At 45.1% G+C, this 21,556-nt stretch overlaps 1 protein-coding gene across 7 annotated transcripts in view; it reads left to right on the forward strand.

Moving 5' to 3' along the window:
• Nucleotides 1-21,031, forward strand: part of VWA3A (von Willebrand factor A domain containing 3A) — a 42,413-nt gene extending 21,382 nt beyond the window's left edge. Inside the window, exons 19-33 of one of the 7 annotated variants that reach the window (XR_009622874.2) lie at nucleotides 387-582; nucleotides 2,128-2,198; nucleotides 3,603-3,767; nucleotides 4,994-5,072; nucleotides 6,203-6,313; nucleotides 7,166-7,248; nucleotides 8,256-8,408; nucleotides 10,347-10,455; nucleotides 11,235-11,438; nucleotides 11,965-12,109; nucleotides 14,532-14,683; nucleotides 14,873-14,999; nucleotides 16,964-17,061; nucleotides 17,297-17,368; nucleotides 19,865-21,031. Coding sequence is in view for 2 of the 7 variants with exons in the window: in XM_060692870.2 (XP_060548853.2) it covers nucleotides 387-582; nucleotides 2,128-2,198; nucleotides 3,603-3,767; nucleotides 4,994-5,072; nucleotides 6,203-6,313; nucleotides 7,166-7,248; nucleotides 8,256-8,408; nucleotides 10,347-10,455; nucleotides 11,235-11,379; nucleotides 11,965-12,109; nucleotides 14,532-14,683; nucleotides 14,873-14,999; nucleotides 16,964-17,061; nucleotides 17,297-17,345 (1,683 nt within the window). In the remaining 5 variants the exon portion in view is untranslated. The remainder of the gene's footprint in view (nucleotides 1-386; nucleotides 583-2,127; nucleotides 2,199-3,602; nucleotides 3,768-4,993; nucleotides 5,073-6,202; nucleotides 6,314-7,165; nucleotides 7,249-8,255; nucleotides 8,409-10,346; nucleotides 10,456-11,234; nucleotides 11,439-11,964; nucleotides 12,110-14,531; nucleotides 14,684-14,872; nucleotides 15,000-16,963; nucleotides 17,062-17,296; nucleotides 17,369-19,864) is intronic. The other 6 variants (XR_015729864.1, XR_015729865.1, XR_009622875.2 and 3 more) reach the window with 6 other exon arrangements.
• Nucleotides 21,032-21,556: the final 525 nt, after the last annotated feature.

Genomic DNA, 21,556 nt, shown 5'->3' on the forward strand with positions numbered 1-21,556 from the left:
AATTTGAAAATAAATAAATAAATAAATAAATAAATTCTTTATTGGCCAAGTGTGATTGGACACACAAGGAGATACAATTAATTTGACAAAAGTCACTTTTTCCAGTGCCGTTGTAACTTCCAACGGTCACTAAATGAACCTTCGTCAGTCGAGGACTACCTGTATTGGAGGGGCCACACACAGATCCCGTGGCTCGTGGATTGTGCACCCCAGCCCCGTGGTTGTAATTACCCTGGGGTCCTGCTTTTTATAAAAATTGGCTCTGTTATAATGGATGTGAAACCCTTCTTCAAGCAAGGAATCAATGCGGTCTTAAGAGTCCAGTTCAATTCGTGTCAAATGACGTGGTGTCCGTTGCGTTGGGTTTTGGCCTCCTTGTCTTCCAGCACCACATCTCGTCTTACCTGGTTGAAGTCTGTGGGGGCTGCGATTTGCAACTCCACGTTTGCCTCTTCAGCGTTCACGCTTTTAAGTTTGAAGACGACCTGCCCCCACGCTACGCGAGTCCGGAAGAAACCGCCACCGCTTACAAAGACATGGTGCAGGCCGCCAACGGACGCTTTCATTGGTTTGGAGAGACAGGTGTGGAAGAACTTCAGGGCGTGTTTTTAAGGCGCTTCCGGGTGCCTCCTGGAAACCCTCTCCAGTGGTCTCTGGACCTTCTAAGGAGGTGGACACCTGGGGTGGACCTTTGCTTCTTCAAGGGTTGATCTTTTCATTCTGTTTTAGCCTTCTGAGGAGCTTTGAGTGGGGACTGTTATAAATGACCTTTTCTTCTTTTTTCTATTCCGTATGAGTAAATCAGTTCTAGGTCCACGGTGAAACAGATGTGGCATGTAATTCAGTATTGTGGGCGTCCTTGGTGCTTGGAGGAGGAGGAGGAGGAGGAGGAGGAGAAAGGAGGAGGTGAAGGAGGAGGAGAAGAAAGAAGAGGAGGAAGAGGAGGAAAAGAAAGGAGGAGGAAGAGGAGAAAGGAGGGGGAGGTGAAGAAGGAGGAGAAGAAAGAAGGAAGAGGAGGAAAAGAAGAAGAGGAGGAAGAGGAAGGAGGAGATGGTGGAGAAAGGAGGAGAAGAAGGAGGAGAAAGAAGAGAAGGAGAAGGAAGAGGAGGAAGAGAAAGGAGGAGGAGGTGGAGAAAGGAGGAGGAGGGAGGAAGAGAAAGAAGGAGGAGGAGGAGAAGGAAGAGAAAGGAGGAGGAGGAGGAGAAAGGAGGTGAAGAAAGAAGGAGGAGGAGGAAGAGAAAGGAAGAGGAGGAGAAAGGAGAAGGAGGAGGAGAAAGAGAAAGAGAAAGGAGGAGGTGGAGAAAAGAGGAGGAGAAGGAGGAGGAGAAAGAAGAGGAGGAAGAGGAGGAGGAGAAAGGAGGAGGAGGAAGAGTATGTGGCAGGCATCTTTGCTGCTGAGCTTGGTGGTTTTCTTGCAGATGTTTCATTCATTCATGGTCCCAATTGTGGGTCTGGGTCGAGGAGTACCTGTATAACACATCATTTATTTCAAAACGTGGGTCTCCTGGTCCTTTTCCTTTATGGGGTTCTTGGCTTCTGCCCCATAGTCCTGCTCTTAGGATGTCACAGGAAGGAGAACTCGTTGTATCTCCAGATGTTCTTGATGTTCTAGGAGTCTCAGTTCTCTTCAACCTATCTGAACTTGACTAACCGTCAGGGATCATGTAACCGGTATTCCAGCAACATGTGAAGAGTTGTAGGTGGCTCAGTGGCTAAGACGCTGAGCTTGTCGATCAAAAGGTTGGCAGTTCAGCGGTTCGAATCCCTAGCGCCGCGTAACGGGGTGAGCTCCCGTGACTTGTCCCAGCTTCTGCCAACCTAGCAGTTCGAAAGCACGTAAAAAATGCAAGTAGGAAAATAGGGACCACCTTTGGTGGGAAGGGAACAGCGTTCCGTGCGCCTTCGGCGTTGAGTCATGCCGGCCACGTGACCACGGAGACGTCTTCGGACAGCGCTGGCTCTTCGGCTTTGAAACGGAGATGAGCACTGCCCCCTAGAGTCGGGAACGACTGGCACATATATGCGAGCCGGCATGACTCTTTTGTAAAAGTTGGATGGCATCAAGTTTCAAAACTTAGGAGTTTATATTTTGTTTTTTTAATTCTTCCTTGCCTCCTCTATACTTAGGTATCAACGAAAGTGATGATATCAGCCTTATCTTATCCGAAATGGAGAAAGCAGTTCATTACTCGCACAAGGTTGGATCTTACACCTTTCAAAACTTGACTTTCTTTTAAGCTACGTCTCTTTACCCCGAGGAGGATGCAGGGCAGGGGTGAAATCCAGCAGGTTCTGACAGGTTCTGGAGAACCGGTAGCGGAAATTTTGAGCAGTTCGGAGAACCGGCAAATACCACCTCTGGCTGGCCCCAGAGTGGGGTGGGAATGGAGATTTTGCAGTATCCTTCCCCTGCCCTGCCCACCAAGCCATGCCCACAGAGCCAGTAGTAAAAAAAAAATTGGATTTCACCACTGATGCAGGGGTTCGGTCATCTTGATGTAGCACAACCATTTGATGTCAGTGTCTAGGACGGGGGTCGGCAACCTTATATACAGCGGGAGCCACAAAACCTGGGTGGGCGTGGCCAACTCGATGTCACTCACTTCCACCAGTCACATGACACCCCCACTAGCCACGCCTACCCAGCCGGTCATTAGGGCAGAGAACCAGTTCTTAAAAAACACCGGGAACCGCAAAATCCTTTTGACATCTCTCTCTCTCTCCCATCCCTCCCTCCCTCTCTCCCTCTCTTTCTGTATCTCTCTATGTCTCTCTCTCTCTCCCCCTCTCTGTATCTCCCTGTCTCTGCCCTGGCCGCTTCTCCATCCCGCACCGTCACCCTTACCTTCTCAGGCCAGGCGAGGAGTGACTGGGAGGGGAAGGCGAGGGGATGGGCCAGCCAGTGTTGGGATCACCAGACAGGGAGCCACAGCAGAGGGCCCAAAGAGCCACATGCGGCTCCGGAGCTGCAGGTTGCTGACTCCTGGTTTAAGATGTATTTACTAGATCTGAGCTAGGTAAATATAAATGACCACAAGATGGCAGCAAAGGGACCCTGAAATCTCTCACTCCTTGTGGCCCTCTAGTGGTGGTTGGGATGTTTGCAGCAGAAATCTGCTGACCATAATGGGTGATCAAATGCCAAAGTTAGAACAAGAAGCATGGAATGAATTACCCCCGGACATACGAAGGATCCCCGACCTCCGCGCCTTCCGTCGTGCAGTGAAGACCCTGTTATTCCAGCAAGCCGCTCTGATGGGATAAATGATTTTAATTTGGTTTTAATGGGGTTTTAAAATTGGTTTTAAAATGAGAGTTTTAAATTCGGCCTATGATTTAATTATTTTAATCTGCTTTTAAATTCTATTTTGTACATTGTTTTTATTATGGCTGTTCACCGCCCTGAGTCCTTCGGGAGAAGGGTGGTATAAAAATAAAAATAAAAATAAAAATAAAAATAAAAATAAAAATAAAACAATACAATACAATACAATACAATACAATACAATACAATACAATACAATACAATACAATACAATACAATACAATACATAAAATAAAGCAAACCTCAATGCATTTTGGGATTGTGGATTTATTTTCAGTGTGCCATGTTAGTGGAATCTTTAAGGCAGAAATCAGGGAACTTTTCAAGGAACCAGTCATCTTCCACAGTAGATGACCTCTCGTCACTAAAGAAGGAAGAAAAGAAGACCAGATCTTCAAAAGTACCGTTTCCAAAGCCGACAGCCCTCACCCTTGCCAGGATGGTAAGTTGACCCTGGTATTTCGAAATGATCTCTATCATATATTATCAGTTCCTTGCTTTGTTCAGTATTTTCTCTTTACCGATTGTGGTCCTTGAGTCAAGAAAGCACCTTTTGTAGAATTGTGCGAGAAGGAAAATTGCTGGAGTCTTGTGGTCTGCCGGCAGCCTGCGGAGCTGGCAGTAAAGTCGGACAGTGAGGAGGCTGGGGAGGAACCTGGGCCAGTCCTGGGGTCTGGGGAAGACTCGGGCGAAGGCTCTGCATCAGAGGCAGAAAGGGGGCCAGGGCCATCTGGGAGTTATGTGCTGCCTCCGGAGCCTCCAGAGTCTGACGTCAGCGAGGCAGAGGAATAGGGGGAGCCTGTTCCCTGTGCGTGCATGCGCAGAGCTGCCAGAAGGCAAGAACAGTTAAGACAAAAGGGGCGACTCGGGAGTAAGGCTTGGAGATGATTGGCTCCTCCCATAAGACATAAAGGAGGAGCAAAGGGACATGAGCCTTTGCAGGAAGCAACTTTGTTCGTTCTGGTTGATTTAAATTCTGAAGCTCCGTTTTGACTCCGTGCTCCGTGTGGCCTTGCAAAGCTAATTGCCAATTAGGTCTTTGGCAGCGTGTCAAGGGAGATAAAGGTGGGTGTTTATCAGCCTTATCCCGAAGGACCGTGGCAGACTTCTGTCGGACTCTTTACCAACTCTTTGTGACACATGACGGGCTGTGAATGAACAGAATTCACAGCCGTTGAAATAAAAAGAGGGTTTTGGGGACTAATTGTGTGCTTTTTACTGTCTCAGGAAGCCTAAGGTCAGGACATGGAGCAGGAAAAACATGAAACCAAAATATGCAAGATTTTTTTTTAAAAAAATTATTATTAATGATGCAGTTGAGTGGTGCGGTGGCCCAGAGGTGGAGCTCTCGCCTCACAATCAGGAGGCTGTGAGTTCGATCCCAGGTAGAGGCAGATATTTCTCTCTCAGGGCACACTGAGAATATATCTGCTGAACAAAACTCCGCATTGGCGACAGGAAGGGCATCCGGCCAATAAACACTCAGCTCCATTCAGTTGTCCAATACTCAATCCCGCGAGGGATTATGTTATGGGGGGTCGTTAAAACAGGATGATGATTAATGATGCAATTGACGTTTGGAAGAACCATGACCTGGATGACTGAGAATCTCCATAGACAAGAGGTTTTCTTATCTGTCCTCCATCTCTTTATGGTTTCCGAGAACAGCACCAAGATGGTGAGAGGATCGGGAGCCCCAAAACCCTTTCGTGGCGTCCTCCGAGTGGCAAAGCGGAAATCCCACCAGGTGCGTACAAGTGAAGTGACCACTACATGGGATAAACAAGGCTGGTTCCATAACTCTTAAGCCATATTTATTATTTATTATTATTTATACTGAGCCTGGTGGCGCAGTGGACTAAACTACTGTTAAAGTAGTATTTAGCTGCCAGCTGCCTGCAATTACTGCGAGTTCAATTCTCACCAGGCTCGAGGTTGACTCAGCCTTCCATCCTTCCGAGGTAGGTAAAATGAGGACCCGGTTTGTGGGGGCAATAAGCTGACTTTGTATAAAATAGAACACCGCTTAGGGGGAGCCCAAAAGCCCTACTAAGCAGGTATATACAAAAGTATGAAGGCTATTGCTTAAAGGCATTGTAAGCCGCCCTGAGTCCCCGGAGAAGGGCGGCATATAAATCAAACTAATAAATAAATAAATAATAATAAATAAATTATTTATTATTATTTATTATGAGTTCAATTTATATGCAGCCCTTCTCCGGAGACTCAGGGTGGTTTACAATGCATTATAGCAATAGCCTGCATACTTTTTTGTATATACCTGCTTAGTAGGGCTTTCGCCCCCCCCCCCAGGCGGTGTTCTTTTTTATACAAAGTCAGCTTATTGCCCCCACAATCCGGGTCCTCATTTTACCTACCTCGAAAGGATGGAAGGCTGAGTCAACCTTGAGCCTGGTGAGATTCGAACTTGCAGTAATTGCAGGCAGCTGGTGTTACTTAACAGTACTTTAGTCTGCCGCGCCACCAAGGCTGTTTAAGTCCACAGTCAGCTGATGCCCATCTATGTGGAAGTTGCCGTGGTTTTAAGTTATAATATGGCTTGCTTTGATTTGCCTTAGAATAGGTATGTCCAATTCCTGGAAAATAGATGGGGAAGAAATGGAGGTAATAATAATAATAATAATAATAATTTTATTTCTATACCGCCCTTCTCCCGAAGGACTCAGGGCGGTGTACAGCCAATTTAAAAACACAAGACACAACAATAATTAAAAATTAAAATAATTAAATAGATTTGGCCGATTTAAAACCCCAAAAATGACAGATTTTAGGGGCAGATTTTATTTTCCTGGGCTCCAAGATCACCGCAGATTCTGTATGAGGATGATGATGATAATGATTTGATTTATTGTGCAGTTCAACCCATAAAAGAAATTTTCCTGGCCAGAAAGAAACTGAACCCCAAGTCAAAGAAACAGCCAGTGACGTCAATTTCTTTGTTGGATCACAGCCGAAGCAAAAACATAGGTGGGTGTCTTCAGATAATTGGGGGGGGGCTTACTTTTTTCCCCACAGAGATGCTTGAAAACATCTCCTAAGGTGCATAACAGGCTGTTTTCCCTTCCCATGGTTATAGAATTTGTGTCTTTTTTTCCGCACGAGCGGTTTAGACGTGCATTTGTAAATTCATATTTCTCCCCTTCCCGGAAGGAGTACTTAAAGCAAGGGTGTCAAACTCGATTTCATTGATGGCTGCATCAGGGTTGCGTTTGACCTCGGAGGGGGGGGCAGTGTGGGCGTGGCCATCTTAACATCACTCGGGTCAGGGGTGCCTGTGGCGGCCCGAGCGCTCAGCCAGTGAAAACGGGCTCCTGAGCTCCATTTTTGGCCGTGATGGCCTCCTGCAGCCCTCTGCCGGTGAAAACAGAGCTCGGGTGGGCCCCGCGTCAGTGGTGGGTTGCTACTACCAGTTCGGGCAACTGGTAGCGGCGGCAGGAGGCTCCGCCCACCTGCCTGGATGACATCAAATACCCTCTGCGCATGCGCAGAAGCTTTGAGCGAACAGGTAGCAAAGGTAAGTGAAACCCACCACTGCCCCGTGTTCCCCAGCTGGGGCCCTGTTTTCAGCCGCGACAGCCAAAAATGGGGCCTGGGAGAACCGTACATGGCCCTCCCGAGATCCGTTTTTGTTGGTAGAGACATGGCCGGTCCTTTGCTGTTTCCAGGGCAGCCCCGCAGGCCAAATCTAAGCACCCCGTGGTCTGGATCAGGCCCCCGAGCCTTGAGTTTGACACCCCTGATTTAAAGAGACGATTTAAAAAAAACAAAAAACAGGGTGTACTTCAGAAGCAAGAATAACATGATTTTCTTCCCCTCCAGAGGCAGTTTTCAAAAAGAGTGGGAAAAAGTTGATCCCTTCGGTGGGGTTGCCAAACGAGGAAGAAATCTGCTCCACCAAGGCAGTATGTATTGTCCGTAACACGCCGCCTGAACAGAAAGATTGTTAAATGCTCTGAATCAAGGGGTGAAATCCAGCAGGTTCTGACAGGTTCTGCAGAACCGGTAGCGGAAATTTTGAGCAGTTCGGAGAACCGGCAAATACCCCTTCTGGCTGACCCCAGAGTGGGGTGGGAATGGAGATTTTGCAATATCCTTCCCCCAGGAGTGGGGTGGGAATGGAGATTTTGCAATATCCTTCCCCCAGGACTGGGGTGGGAATGGAGATTTTGCAATATCCTTCCCCCAGGAGTGGGGTGGGAATGGAGATTTTGCAATATCTTTCCCCCAGGAGTGGGGTGGGAATGGAGATTTTGCAATATCCTTCCCCCAGGACTGGGGTGGGAATGGAGATTTTGCAATATCCTTCCCCCAGGAGTGGGGTGGAAATCCTTCCCCCAGGAGTGGAGTGGGAATGGAGATTTTGCAATATCCTTCCCCCAGGAGTGGGGTGGGAATGGAGATTTTGCAATATCTTTCCCCCAGGAGTGGGGTGGGAATCCTTCCCCCAGGAGTGGGGTGGGAATGGAGATTTTGCAATATATTTCCCCAGGAGTGGGGTGGGAATCCTTCCCCCAGGAGTGGGGTGGGAATGGAGATTTTGCAATATCTTTCCCCCAGGAATGGGGTGGGAATGGAGATTTTGCAATATCCTTCCCCCCAGGAGTGGGGTGGGAGTGGAGATTTTGCAATATCCTTCCCCCCAGGAGTGGGGTGGGAATGGAGATTTTGCAATATCTTTCCCCCAGGAATGGGGTGGGAATGGAGATTTTGCAATATCCTTCCCCCCAGGAGTGGGGTGGGAGTGGAGATTTTGCAATATCCTTCCCCTGCCGTGCCCACCAAGCCACACCCACAGAACAGGTAGTAAAAAAAATTGGATTTCACCACTGCTCTGAATGCTTCTTCAGTTGCAGTGTGGTTCCCCCACCCACTCAACAAGCCTCCGTGTTTTTTTCTCCTTCCCCAACAGTGGCTCGGCAAATGCAGCCTGAAAAAGCTAAAATTAGATTTGCCCAGTCTTGTTTTTGGACCTGGGAGCCTCCATCGGAAGGAGATGGTGGAATCGTTGCACAAGAAGGTTTCGGCAAAATATTGCGACATTTTCCCAAGTGTAGAAATGCAAGTGAGTCCCTTCCCCTCCTCTGGTGCTTTTCGAGGGAAGCGGAAATGTTCCTTTGGTAATCCTGATTGTGCACCCCGGTGTTTCCCAACCTTGGCCACTTGAAGATGGGTGGACTCCGACTCCCAGAATTCCCCAGCCAACACTGCGATATAAGTAATCGTAGCAATATTTCTCCAACCTGTACTCAGCCTTGGACTTTTATTCTTGTCTGCTTGTTTGTTTGTTTATTTATAGGCTGCTTTTAAGAGTCACAGTTTTTCCAAAACTGGCAGATAGATAGATAGATAGATAGATAGATAGATAGATAGATAGACAGACAGACAGACAGACAGACAGACAGACAGACAGACAGGAGAGAGAGAGATACCATAGATAGATAGATAGATAGATAGATAGATAGATAGATAGATAGATAGATAGATAGATAGATAGATAGATAGATAGATAGATAGATAGATAGATAGATAGATAGATAGATAGATAGATAGATAGCTGGATGGATGGATGGATGGATGGATGGATGGATGGATGGATGGATGGATGGATGGATGGATGGATGATAGACAGACAGACAGACAGACAGACCGACTGGAAAGAGAGAGAGAGAGAGAGAGAGAAAGAAAGAGAGAGAGAGGGATACCGTAGATAGATAGATAGATAGATAGATAGATAGATAGATAGATAGATAGATAGATGGATGGATGGATGGATGGATGGATGGATGGATGGATGGATGGATGGATAGATGATAGACAGACAGACAGACAGACGAGAGAGAGAGAGAGAGAGAGAGAGAGAGGGATACCGTAGATAGATAGATAGATAGATAGATAGATAGATAGATAGATAGATAGATAGATAGATAGATAGATAGATAGATAGATAGATGGATGGATGGATGGATGGATGGATAGATGATAGACAGACAGACAGACAGACGAGAGAGAGAGAGAGAGAGAGAGAGAGGGATACCGTAGATAGATAGATAGATAGATAGATAGATAGATAGATAGATAGATAGATAGATAGATAGATAGATAGATAGATAGATAGATAGATAGATTGATAGATAGATAGGCAGGCAGGCAGGCAGGCAGGCAGGCAGGCAGGCAGGCAGGCAGGCAGGCAGGCAGACAAGACTGACAGATGGGTGGATAGATAGACAGATAGATAAGTGAAATAGATGGATGGATAGATGGATGGATGGATGGATGGATGGATGGATGGATAGATAAGATAGACAGACAGATAGATAGAGATGATAGACAGATAAATTAGATACATAAATTATCTAACTACATAGATAAATAGATAAACAGATAGAAATATAGACAGATAGGTAGACAGACAGAAATAAGTAGATAGACTAGATAGAAATAAACAGATAGATGATAGATAGAAACATAGAAGAGAAAATGAGCCCCTCCCTAATTCACATAAAGATAAAATGAGGGGGGGGGCGGAGGCACATTCATATGTACAAGATTCTGCCCCAAACAGCTGTTCTAGTAAAAATAGTGTTAGACTTAACATGGCTTTGATTTCTTAGCCTAGCCTACATTGGGCATGACCCTCACATCACCTCTTAGAGCAGGGGTCGGCAACCCGCGGCTCTGGAGCTGCATGTGGCTCTTTCTTCCCTCTGCTGTAGCTCCCTGTCACCAATCAGCTCCACAATTGATAGGGCTTTCGGTTAGGACAGGTAGAGGAATAAGGACGCCACAATAGGAGGAAACTCTATGGTGGAGGGAACCGGATTTCCGGTCGGCAGGGGAAAAAGGACGCCGTGCTAGGAGGAGACTCTATGGTGGGGGAACCGGACTTCCGGTCAGCTCTAGAATTGAATGGGGGCTTCCGGTTAAGACCTTTGTGGCTCTTTGAGCGTTTAAGGTTGCCGACCCCTGTCTTAGAGTGACATCTTATGATCTTGTCTCCCAGGGGATAGTGAAGCATCTGCAGATTCAACCCAAGGATCTGGACGACTACATCGAACAGATGGAGAATGTGTTGCGGTGCTACGTCCGAAGACTACAGTGGCTTCTCTCGGGTCTGTCTATCCTGCTGAGGAGTTGCCCCACTATTAACCATCTTGGCAAGAGTTATTTATGCTCTTCGCTTTCAGCATTGGATCTCCGAGGCCCCAAAGTTGGGGGGAAACTAATTCTTTTGAACCAAGGGGCGGGGGGAATCAAAAAAGCACAGTTGCCTTTTGAAAAAAAGCACCTCGGGGGGTATTTCTGATCCAGTTTTAGAGCCCAGCCAAACGGAATATTCTTTAAATTCGTGGACTTAAGTTTCCTAGAATCCGCGACAATGACCATGCTGGATCGTGGCCATGCATGGAGAATTCTAGATGATGACATCATCTATCCCAAAGAGACCAGCCTGGAGAAGATTGGTTTGATGGGATTCCTGGCCACCATTTGCCTTTTATCCTGATTCTGATTCTTTAGATCAGGAGTCAGCAACCTGCGGCTCTGGAGCCGCATGTGGCTCTTTCATCCCTCTGCTGCAGCTCCCTGTTGCTGGTTGGCTCCACAATTGATAGGGTTAGGAGAGGTAGAGGAAAAAGGATACTGTGCTAGGAGGAGACTCTATGGTGGGGGAACCGACTCCCAGTTGGCAGAGGAAAAAGGACACCATGCCAGGAGGAGACTGTGATGGGGGAAACGGACTTTCGGTCGGCTCCAGAATTGAACGGGGGCTTCCAGTTAGGACTCTTTGTGGCTCTTTGAGTGTTTAAGGTTGCCGACCCCGGATTTAGATTAAACCCAGTGCTAAGTAAGATAAAAGGGTGTCAACGGTCAAACAATTCTCTTTCTTTAGGCAGCCGCCGATTCTTTGGGGTCATCTTGGAAGCCAAAGTTTGCATTCTCATTGACACATCTGGTTCCATGGAGCACTCCTTGAGTCTGGTTGCCAAAGAGCTCACCTCCCTTATCTGGGAACAGCTGAGGAAGAAGGCCACCAAGTAAGGAAGCTGCAGGGATAGTAGCTTACCTCATTCCAGTGATAACCAGTCTCAGACTGGTAAGTTGTCCTCATAAGCGGGCTCCCCCTGCCCCCGCCCCCAAATTTCTCCCAAGGGATCAGAATTGAGCTCTCTATTTGGTGTTGATATATATAAGAGCTCTAACCGAGTGGTACGATGGCCTAGAGATGGAGCTCTCGCCTCACAATCAGGAGGCTGTGAGTTCGATCCTAGGTAGAGGCAGATATTTTTCTCTCCGGGCACAATGAAAATATATCTGCTGGGGGGAAAAACTCCGCATTGGCAACAGGAAGGGCATCCAGCCAGTAAATACTCAGCTCCATTCAGTTGCCCAGCTGGCTGGGGAATTCTGGGAATTGAAATCCGCCAGGCTTAAAGTTGCCAAGGTTGGAGACCCCTGTTTTGGAGGAAACCTACTCAGTGAAGATAGTGGTTCTGCTGAAGGTTCTGGTGGGAATTTAGTTTATCTTAGTTTATCTCAACGTGATCCTCGCCGCGGTTTTGCTGATGTGGTTGTCCACGCTGATTGTGGCTTGCTGATTAGATCCCTTGCTCTCTCTCCAGGTTCAACCTCATCGCTTTTGCAGAAGAGGTCCAACTTTGGCAGGAGTGCCTTGTGGAGGCCACCGATGAAATGTGCCACGAGGCTGCCCAGTGGGTCTCCCTCTTTCAGGCTCATGGGAATACATCCATTCTGAAGGCTTTACAGGTTGGTTTCGTCGAACCGAAGCTTTGCGGTTCAGTAGCGTTGCCGTAAACCCTGGCGCCAATGGCCTAGAGCAGGGGTCTCCAACCTTGGCAACGTTAAGACTTGTGGACTTCAACTCCCAGAATTCCTCAGCCAGCCGTGAGGAGTTGAAGTCCACAAGTCTTAAAGCCGCCATGTTTGAAGGCCCCAGCATAGAAAATGGGCTTCCCCTTCAAAACATTATAATCAGCGATGGATTTTTCTGGATTCCAGTGCTATCTTTCTGGAATATTCTAGTGGGAGTTTTCTTGAGACTATTTTTTTTTTTGACAAGTTTTATTGGTTTTTCCCTCTCCAATACACACCCGCTTATTTTTTGAAATAATAATAATAATAATAATAATAATAATAATAATAATAATAATAATAATAATAATAATAATAATAATAATAATAATAATAATTTTATTTCTATACCGCCCTTCTCCCGAAGGACTCAGGGCGGTGTACAGCCTAATTAAAAACAGAATAAACATCAATTTAAATATTAAATTAATTAAATAGAATATTGACCATATCATATCATATCATATCATATCATATCATATCATATCATATCATATATAATTCATATAATATAATTCATCATATCCAAATATATTTTACTTCGTTACAGTTTCTACCAAAGTGTTCTTTTTCCGTATTTGTTAATCGAATCTTAATTTTTCTATTCTTATTTTTCTAAACAGTATCTTCTTTCACCCTCAAATTCTATTTTTTTCTATTCTTAATCATATACGTTCTCCTTAATTTTATTTTTTTATTAATTCAATCTTTATCTTAATATATTTAAATGTGTTCGGGGGATGCCTTTCTTTCGTTTCATCTTTTTTTCTTCCTTCCTTCAGATTATTGTGAAGGGAAACTTAACTATTTTGTACCTGATTTGTAGCATGAATATGGCCGGAAGAATGAAATTAGATAGGATTGAGTTTTGGGTTCTGCAGACTACCCTGTTTTCCCCAAAATAAGACATCCCCTGATAATACTGTATGCCCAAATCGGGCTTGAGGCCAAGCACTTATTTCAGGGTTCAAAAAAAAATATAAGACAGGGTCTTATTTTCAGCGAAACACGGTATAGATAGTCCTCTACTTACAGCCATTGGTTTGGTACCATTCAAAGTTACAACCAGAGGTGGGTATCAGCAGGTTCTGACCAGTTCTGAAGAACCGGTAGCGGAAAATTTTGAGTAGTTCGGAGAACCGTTAGTAAAAATTCTGACTGGCCCTGCCCCCATCTATTCTCTGCCTCCCAAGTCCCAGCTGATTGGGAGGAAATGGAGATTTTGCAGTATCCTTCCCCTACCACGCCCACCAAGCCATGCCATGCCCACCAAGCCATGCCCACAGAACCGTTAGTAAAAAAATTTGAAACCCACCCCCGGTTACAACAGTACTGAAAAAAAGGAACTTATGACTGTTATTCACATTTTGAAGACCAATGCGGCATCCCCATGGTCATGTGACCAACATTTGAATGCTTGGCGACTTGGTTCGTATTTATGACAGCTGCAATGTCCCAGGGTCACGTCATCGCCATTCTGACAAGCAAAATCAACAGGGAAGCCAGATTCACTTAACAACCATGCGACTGACTTAACAACTGCGGTGACTCACTTAACAACTGTGGCAAGAAAGGTCGTAAAATCACAGCATTGTATTGCCTAAGATGGAGTGGCCCTAGAGGCGGAGCTCTCGCCTCACAATCAGGAAGCTGTGAGTTCAATCCTAGGTAGAGGCAGATATTTCTCTCTCTGGGCACGAATGAGAATATATCTGTTGAACAAAACTCTGCATTGGCGATAGGAAGGGCATCCGGCCAGTAAACACTCAGCTCCATTCAGTTGCCCAGACTCCATCCCGCAAGGGATTATGGGGTCATTCAAAGATGATGATTGTAGTGCCTAAGCTCTGATTTAATTCAAGGTGTGTTTCAGTGGTGGGTTCCTCCCGGTTCGGTCCGGTTCGGCCGAGCCGTTAGCGGTGACGATATGATGTCACCGAACCGGTTCTCCCCCCCCAACCCTCCCACCCCCCCACCCACCCATGTTATTCTTACCTTTTATTTGGTCCCACCCCCCAATCTATTGCTGCCTCCTGAGTCCCAGCTGATGACTAGAGGGAAAAAAACTGTTTAAACTCTTGCCGCGGGGCTTCAAAGGGCCGCCCTACAGCTGATCAGTGTTAAAAGCAAACAAATGAGTCGGGTCCTAAGTGCGAGGACTGGTCGTAAGTGCGAGGACCTTCCAGAAATGACCAGCTAGCCATGCCCATCTAGTCACATGACCTTCAAGCCACACCCACAAAATAAGCCACGCCCACAGAACCGGTAGTAAAAAAAATTTAGAACCCACCCCTGGTGTGCTTGTTGTCATTTTTAGAGAGCGCTTAGTCTGGAAAATGTCGAAGCCCTGTACATTTTGACCGATGGAAAACCTGACACCAGCTGCAGCTTAATTCTCAAAGAAATTGAAGCGCTTACGAAGAGTCACGCCGTTACCATCCACACCATTTCTTTCAACTGCACGGACAGGTAACTCTCGAATTTGGCTTCCCAAATCTGAATTTTAAAATTGAACCCTTGGCCAACATGAGAAAAATGTTCTGCACCGTGGCCAATTTAGCAAGTGGCCAACTTCTCTGAGCCTTAGAACTTAAATGTTGAGGATTGAACTCAAATGGCTCCCAGTTTGGGACGTTCTCTTTTTTTTGTCTTCGACAGAGTGGCCAACGACTTTCTCAAGAAACTCGCCTCCCAGACCGGCGGACGCTACCATCGTTGCCACGGAGATGCAGACGGACAGTTGGCCGCACACCAACTGCTTTCGCAAGGATTTAAAGATGAGGAGGTACGCCTCATTGACCCAAGTCAGTGTCAACGAGCTATTCTTCCTCCCCAATAATTTTACAATGAGGTCACTGCAATCCACTGTGCAACGCCCACAAGATTAAATTATGATTAGGTCAGTTACCATCAATCGGTGTTTATCAATCTTGGTGACTTGCTGGTTGGGAAATTCTGGAAGTTGAAGTCCACACAACTCAAGATTGAAAAACACTGCATTAGAAGTTGCAAATTCAGGACCTTGGACAACAACACAGAGCTGTTGTCAGCGCTTCGACGCTGGCATAGAGAGCAGAGGACAGAGAGAGATAAGCTCTGAACTTTTGCCTGCTAAATCCCTTTGAAGTCGGGTTGTCGTGGAAATGAAGGGGGGGGACATTCCTGGGAAATGACGAGACAAGAAGCCTGAAGAATGACTTGGAAGATAGCCAATGAGAAGCAGAGATTTGGGGATCGGAAATGGAGGGATTGGGGGGCAAAAGGTCAGTCTTGTCCGCATCGAGTCATGATCCGGTGGCTGTGCTCAATTAAAGAAAAGATTTCCTTAAAGATTGGCAGTTTGGAAATTCATTTATTTTGAGATAGCATCGAAGTCTGACAGCTGTTGACTCAGCTCATTTCAACCATCTTCAATTCATTCATTCATTTAATTTATTGATTAAATTAAGGTGCCACCCGTCTTATCCAGAGATGACTGTGGGCGGCTTACAAGTATTAAAATTACTGCACGTTATATTGTCTGTGGAGATAGATACTCAGTCATTTAGGTCATGGGTATCCCAAAAGTGCTTTTTCAAAAGGCAACTGGACTTTTTTCCTAGTTTTTTTCTGACTGAATGGTGTGGAACTGAGGAAGCTTCTTGGATGGGAAGGGAAACGTCTTCAAGGAGAAAACCAAGTCCAGTTGGCCTTTTGAAAAAGCACTTTTGGGATACAAATTATGTTATTTGTCTAGCAATTTCATTTCTGGAAGTGATGATGTCTCTATGATTCTTATTCTTCATCTCATTCATCCTTTTTCATATCATCTTCATTGACGTTACCTTTACTACTTTGAATGATTCCTAGTCAGTTCATATAAGGGCTTCACAGGTAGTCCTCGAGTTATGACTACCATGGGGGCCAGCATTTCGCTTGTAAGTCGTGACGGTCGTAAGTTAATGCACCCCCATTAACTGGATCTGGTTTTACAACCGCCTTTAGGGCAGTCGTTGAGCGAATCACACATCGTAAGTCTGAACCACATGGCAAATTCCATTCTCCTAAATCGCAGATTTTTTTACCCCAAAACTGGCAATAATATATTTCTAATCACAGCTAGATAACCGTATGATGCTGCAACTAGTAGCAGGTATGAGCCAATTGTCAGGGCCAGACCAACAGGGGGCAGCATCACTGGTGGGTTTCAAATGTTTTTACTACCGGTTCTGTGGGCGTTGCTTGGTGGGCGTGGTATGGCTTGGTGGGTGTGGCTTGATGGGCATGGCAGGGGAAGGATACTGTAAAATCCCCATTTCCTCCCAAACAGCTGGGAGGCAGAGAATAGATGGGGGCGGGGCCAGTCAGAATTTTTACTACCGGTTCTCCGAACTAATCAAAATTTCCGCTACCGGTTCGCCAGAACTGGTCAGAACCTGCTGAAACCCACCTCTGGGCAGCATGATATTTTACGATGGCTGGAAGTACTTTATGCTGATGTAATTACAAAGGTCATTATTGATGTAATGTTATTAAGTAAGGTCATTATTATTAAGTAAGATCATAAGTCAAGGATTACCTGTATATGTCGAGAAAGACATTATCGGGACAGATTTCCTGCTTCCTGGGCTCCTAAGCAGATGTTCCCAAGGACGAGGGATGTTCATTGACCTTTGACCTTTGTTTTCTTTAATGATCAATTGATCTTCGCTTAAACAAAATGAAAGAAAACCTGCATTCTTGGTCTGTTTGTGTTTTTTTTTTCCCCAGGATCCTGTATTCCCCTTGTTCGAAGGTGACGATTTGAAGAAGCTTGTCGAAGAAATAGACAGAGCTAGGAAATATTTAACACAGGCCAAGATATTTAGGTGAATGTCTAATATTTGGGTTCTGGACTTGTCAATTACCCTCATCCTTGTTTCTTCGTTTGAAGGGTTGGTGGTTTCTTGCTTGTTCTTTTGGGACTGGTTTTTGTTTTCCTTTAATTATATTTTGGTGGGTGGGGGGAAACTCTCAGGGTTTTTTGCAGTTGCATAAAATGAGCAGGAGATGAAAGCAAATCATAGATAATAATAGATTTTTTTGTATCTTTCTTTTTACTAGATCACTTTTAGACAAAAAGGACACAAACGAGAAGAACCATCTCTCTTAATACAATTGCTTCCAGGTAAAAAGGTACATAGGTTTGCTTGTTAATCTTTCGTGCTAAATACCTGTGCGCTTTTCAGGAAGATTATCTACTCCAAATACGTGACAAGTTTCAAAAACACCAACAGTGGCCATATAGGCAGGTAGTTCTCGACTTACGACCACGATGGAGCCCCCCCAAATTTCTCTGGCTAAGTGAGGCATTTGTTCAGGGAACGTTGCCCCGTTTCACGACCTTCCTTGCCGCCGTTGTTAAGTGAATCACTGCAACTGTTAAGTTAGCAACACTGTAAGGCCCGGCCTCTCCCCCTTATTCAAGAAAGTAAAGACTCTTGAAACTTGGCATTTCAAAAGGAACCTTTTATTGAATAGAGGTGATAGCAGGGCGAAAGGAAAGCAGGCTCTGAAGCCATGCAGTTAGAATAAAGGGATTAGAAACCCCTCCCAACAGTCCGATGTGGATTCAGCCAATGCACGGGTGCGAAGATATTATTGTGCTGGCCGCTTTGAGAAAATGATAAGGGAACTTTCTCGGGGGTCGTCCTTCCGCCGGCTCTTGAGCGATGAAATCCACATGGCCCTCCCTCGCCTTACGTTCCCCAAAAGGTGAGAAAATGCCAGGCCGCTTAGGCACAAGGCTAGAAGGTATAAATGTTTCCATGCCACTAAGTATTGTGTGGAGCCATGGTGGATGCGTGAATCAATTATTTCTTTGATTTCAAAATGTTGTTCTCCTTCCACCGTAATGGGGACCAGATGTGTGGGTGTAGGTGGTCTGATGTCAGAGGTAATTTCTGGTTTGAGTAGGCTACAGTGAAATACAGGATGAGCTTGCCAAGAATCTTTGGGAGGAGTAGTTCCATTGTGACAGGGTTTATGACCTAGTGATAGGGAATGGCCCTAGGAACTTTGGCCCCAGTTTCTTTGAGGGCTGAAGCGACTGCAGGAACTTTGTGGATAAGTAGACCCTGTCTCCTACTTTGAATGGTTTTGGTTCAGCCCTCTTCTTGTCAGCTTGGGCTTTAAAGGCTGCCCTAGCTTCTTGCAGAGCCAGTCTGACAACTGGCCATGTGGTTTGTAATTTATGCATCCACTCTTTAAGGGAAGGGGAAATGTTTGGTTCTTCATTGGGTAATTCTGGCATAGGAGTGAATTCCTGGCCAGTGACTACTTGGAATAGGGTAAATCCTGTGCTGGTATGTACATGAGTTATTGTATGCAACCTCAGCAAATGGCAAGAAGTCTGTCCAGTTGTCCTGTTGGTAATTGATAAAACATCTTAAATATTGTTCTAGCACGCCATTAGTTCGTTCAACCGCCCCATTCGTCTGGGGATGATGGGAGGAGCTTAGCCCCTGGGCGATGCCTAATAAGTTCAAAAAAGCCCACCAAAATCTTGAAGTGAATTGAACTCTCCTATCAGAAATAATTCTGTTTGGAGAATGTACTACCCAAAATAACTGTATTTCCCACACTTCCAGGCAGTTCGACAATAAAGTCCATAGAGATCTCTCTCCAGGGTGCTGAAGGCTCAGATACGATTGGCAAAAGTCCGGGGGATTTTCCTTGCCACCTTTTAGCTGCAGCACAAACAGGCCATGTAGTTTTCTATGTCCTTTTTTAGGGATGGCCTTTTGATGGGGTGCAGAGTTTTTACAAACCCAAAATGTCCTGCTAGTCTGGAATCATGGCATCTTTTCATAAGGTCCAGGCATTGGGTTGCCTGGTACATACAGTTTCTCCCATCCAAGCTTAGTTGTCTTTAACCAAGCAGTTGTTTTTATGGGTTTTGAACCATTCATTGTCGCAAAGGGCTTTTTTGAATGCTTGGGTGATGGCATTGACAGTGGGCTGGTCTCGTTTGGCCTGTGCTCTTGTGATTACTTTAGCTGCCAGCTGAGGGATTTGGAGCAGAGGTTTTATTACCTCGGCTTTTGTACTATTGTATTGGGGTTTCCTGGAGAGGGTGTCTGCCAGGAAGTTTTTTCCCCCTGGGAAATATTTAAGGATGGAGTCAAACCGCTTAAAGTATTGCGCCCAACGTACTTGTTTGGGAGAAAGTTTTCTTGGGATCTTAAGGGCTTCTAGGTTTTTGTGATCGAAGGGGATTTTATTCCCTTCCAGGAAGTGTCTCCAAGTGAGGAGAGCTCAGCGTACGACATAAGCTTCCTTCTCCCAGATGGCCCACCACTGCTCCGTTTCAGTTAATTTTTTGGAAGTGTAAGCACATGTTTATAGCTGATCCTGCTCGTTCCTTTGGAGCAAAATGGCCCCTACGGCTACATCACTGGCATTGGCTTGTATGACAAACAGTTTATCTGGATCTGGGTGTTTTAATATCGACTTGGCTGAGAAAACTTGTTTTAAGTTTTTCGAATGCCGCTTGGCATTCCGTTGTCCAATTTAGTGGTTGCCTGTACCTCATTCTCACTCAGACAAAATCAAGTAGAATTATCTTATGGGTGAATTACACTAGTGATTGTCTTTTTATTAAAATCTTACTCTCTGTCATTCTTTTAACAGATTCAGCAAAGGAGTTTTATTTTATTTTTTTATAAACCGCTGCTATAATATCCCGGTTGGCAAATCTTCCTTCATTTCCACGGGAATTCTAGAATGAAAACAAAGAAACTTGAAAAATCTTTCGACTTTTCTCATTTTTTATATGACCCGGAAAATAATTGCATCACCCTTAATCTCAGTATACCTCTCTTCCTTTCTTCATTGCCCCCCCACCCCCATGATGGATCCTAGGTGATCTTGTTAATCTGGGATCCATTTACAATCTTTTCAGCTTTGCCAAATGCAATAAGAATGGGGAGCTCACATCACTATAGTTTTATAAGTTTGTTTATTGAGTGAACACTTTTTGAAGGTGAACAAGGTTGTCCCCAAAAGCTGGGGTTTTTTTGGCGGGGGTGAGAAACTTCATTTCCCACAATTCCCATCATCTTCTGGATTTGGGGCTTGCTCGCTTTTCTCAAACTCATAAAGGAGAGCAAAATGTAAGATGAGGTTTCTTCAAACGGATTCTCCAAATTGCTGACCCAAGATCAACATTCCTGGAAATATTTGAAGATATTGATTCCATCATCCCACGTCAGATGTCCAGTGAAAAAGATTAATGAGAACATCTGTGGAGATTCTCGGTCATCCAGGTCATGGTAGACCCCAAAGTTGCTTTTTCAAAAGGCATCTGGACTGTCTTTGTTTTTCCTTGAAGACGTTTTGCTTCTCATCCACGAAGCTTCTTTAGTTCTTCTTCATCCAAAAACTTCAGTTCAGTTCAATTCTTCTCATCCAAGAAAGTTGTTCAGTTCTTCAGCTTCTTGGACGAGAAGAACTCAACTGCACTGAAGTTTTTGGATGATGAAGAAGAAGCTTCTTGGACAAGAAGCAAAACGTCTTCACAGAAAAACAAAGAAAGTCCAATTGCCTTTTGAAAAAGCACCTTTTTCAAGAAGAAAAAGAACCTGTGTTGCAAAGTACCATCTAAGCTGATATATGTCTAAGAAAGAACAAACTGCATTTTTTGAAATTCTGCCAGTGTGCCATCCTAGAACTATACTTCTCCTTGGTTAAAAAGGAAGAATAAATCAACTGCTCCATCACCACGTTTCTTCTGGAAAGACTGAGAGAACATTTTCATGTCATGATCCTTTCAGTGTCAATAAACTTTGCAGAAGAGTTCTCCTGGCAAATAAATTTGATTTAATCCTTCTCTTTCCCTTCATGTTTGCCTCTTCACTTCGTCCCTCTCCTGGCTCCCCAGCACCACCTACGGTTAGGTTAACCTATCTTTAAAAATTAGTGCCCCGGTGTCAACCCTTCGACGTAGAAACCAAAATCATAAATATTTAAACCATAAATGTCATCTTCTTCTCGTCTCCCTTCCTTTTGAAAAGCAACCCGCATTGATTTCTAACCCCCTGTTTGAGCTCTCCGCCATTTTGCCCAGGGAACACTGTTGAGTATAGCTATAGGAAAGTTAGTCAATTAACAATCATGATAAAGAAAAACTCATCACGCTTGAAATGGTCACCTGTGCTAGTATTTGCATCCAGGGAAGAGGGATGATGGCAGAGGTGAAATCTGAACTGGTTTACTACTGGTTCACTGGCTGCATATGCGCGGTATGCACCACGCACCAAATGCGAGGTGCACACATGCAGTGCACGTCAAAAGGAGGCATGCGGTAAGTAGAACAGTGTGCGT

The sequence above is a fragment of the Pantherophis guttatus genome, chromosome 14 (assembly GCF_059756535.1).
Source record: "Pantherophis guttatus breed Tessera chromosome 14, ASM5975653v1, whole genome shotgun sequence".
In the NCBI taxonomy this organism is placed as follows: Eukaryota; Metazoa; Chordata; class Lepidosauria; order Squamata; family Colubridae; genus Pantherophis; species Pantherophis guttatus.